Source organism: Lemur catta, chromosome 1, assembly GCF_020740605.2.
Source record: "Lemur catta isolate mLemCat1 chromosome 1, mLemCat1.pri, whole genome shotgun sequence".
In the NCBI taxonomy this organism is placed as follows: Eukaryota; Metazoa; Chordata; class Mammalia; order Primates; family Lemuridae; genus Lemur; species Lemur catta.
The window spans coordinates 153,385,703-153,387,103 of record NC_059128.1 but is presented as its reverse complement, the minus strand read 5'-3'; the positions used below and the strand labels follow the sequence as shown (position 1 = coordinate 153,387,103).

The 1,401-nt window shown below is 37.0% G+C and overlaps 1 protein-coding gene across 1 annotated transcript; it reads right to left on the bottom strand.

Moving 5' to 3' along the window:
- Nucleotides 1-336: 336 nt before the first annotated feature.
- Nucleotides 337-1,143, bottom strand: LOC123628100 (myosin regulatory light polypeptide 9-like). The gene has a single exon (XM_045537746.1). It carries the CDS (start codon nt 1,064-1,066, stop codon nt 548-550), a length of 519 nt encoding a protein of 172 aa, XP_045393702.1. The 5' UTR covers nt 1,067-1,143; the 3' UTR covers nt 337-547.
- Nucleotides 1,144-1,401: the final 258 nt, after the last annotated feature.

Here is a 1,401-nt window from a genome sequence, read left to right as displayed (position 1 = left end):
ATTGGAACTTACAAATTAATAGGTAGAGGGGGATAATAAAATAAAAATAAACTTAAGCCAATAAAAGTATGAAAATGGCAAAAAGAAACTCCACAGAAAGTACAAAGTTACAAAGTTAGTGAATATAAGATGAAAGGAATATAATCAAATATAACTCCCCTATCAAAAAAGAAAAGTTTTCATATTTGTTAAAAATTAAATGCAGCAATTTATTTATTTATTTATTTTTTATTGTAAAGTTTAATTATGGTTCAGAAAAAATTGAGTGAATAACTTTCTCTGAAAAAATATATTGACTCTGTAGACTGCAGTTATTGGGGGGATGGGAGCTGGTAAGTTAAATTACCACATTTTCTATTCTGAAAGTGATAAAAAGTCCCATTTCCAGTCTGATTATAAAGATACATATGCCCAAAATGGCTGAGAATAAATACAATAGGAAAAGCAAAAGCTGTAAAGCTAAGGGCATGCAACAGGCTCTAAGAGAAAATCTCAGAAATACCCAAAGTGGCAACAAGGAATGTTTGGCTGGAATCTGAAGTTCTTTTCAGTCATCTTTGTCTTTTGCTCCATGTTTAAGGATGCGTGTGAACTCGATGTAATTGAAATTCCCCTTTTTGTCAATAGGGGCTTCTCTGTACAGCTCATCCACTTCCTCATCTGTAAACCGATCTCCCATGGTTGTCAGCAGCTCTCTCAGGTAATCTTCCTGAATGGTGCCAGTTGCTTCTTCATCAAAGCAAGCAAAAGCATTTCTGATGACATCTTCTGGATCTGTGCCATTTAACTTCTCACCAAACATGGTAAGGAACATGGTGAAATTGATGGGGCCTGGAGCCTCATTCATCATGGCATCCAGATACTCATCAGTTGGATTTTTCCCTAGTGAGGCAAACATATCATGCAAATCTTCCTTGTCAATGAAGCCATCTCTGTTCTGATCAATCATGTTGAAGGCCTCTTTGAACTCCTGAATCTGTGACTGGTCAAACATGGCAAACACATTGGATGTTGCGCGCTGAGGGCGCTTCTTGGTGGTCTTGGTCTTTGCCCTTTTACTAGACATGGTGGTGGTTAAATCCCTGCACAGCCACGAGAACACGAGCACCTCAGCGACCCCCTCGCTGCAGCTTTCACCACCCTTCTCAAATGCAGCAATTTAAAAAGTAAAAATACATACTTAAAGTGACAGAGAAAGATTAAAATTGAAGATACAGACATTCTAGGCAAAAATAAAAGAAATAAAAAGAAAACAAAAATGACAATACCAGCATCAGATAAGAGAATTCAATGTCAGGTGCATTAAACAAAACAGGAAGCATATATCCATTGTCTATATGGGGAAGTAGACACTCGTGTCTTTGGCAGACGTGAGAAATTGCTACTTCATTTTAGAAAGTA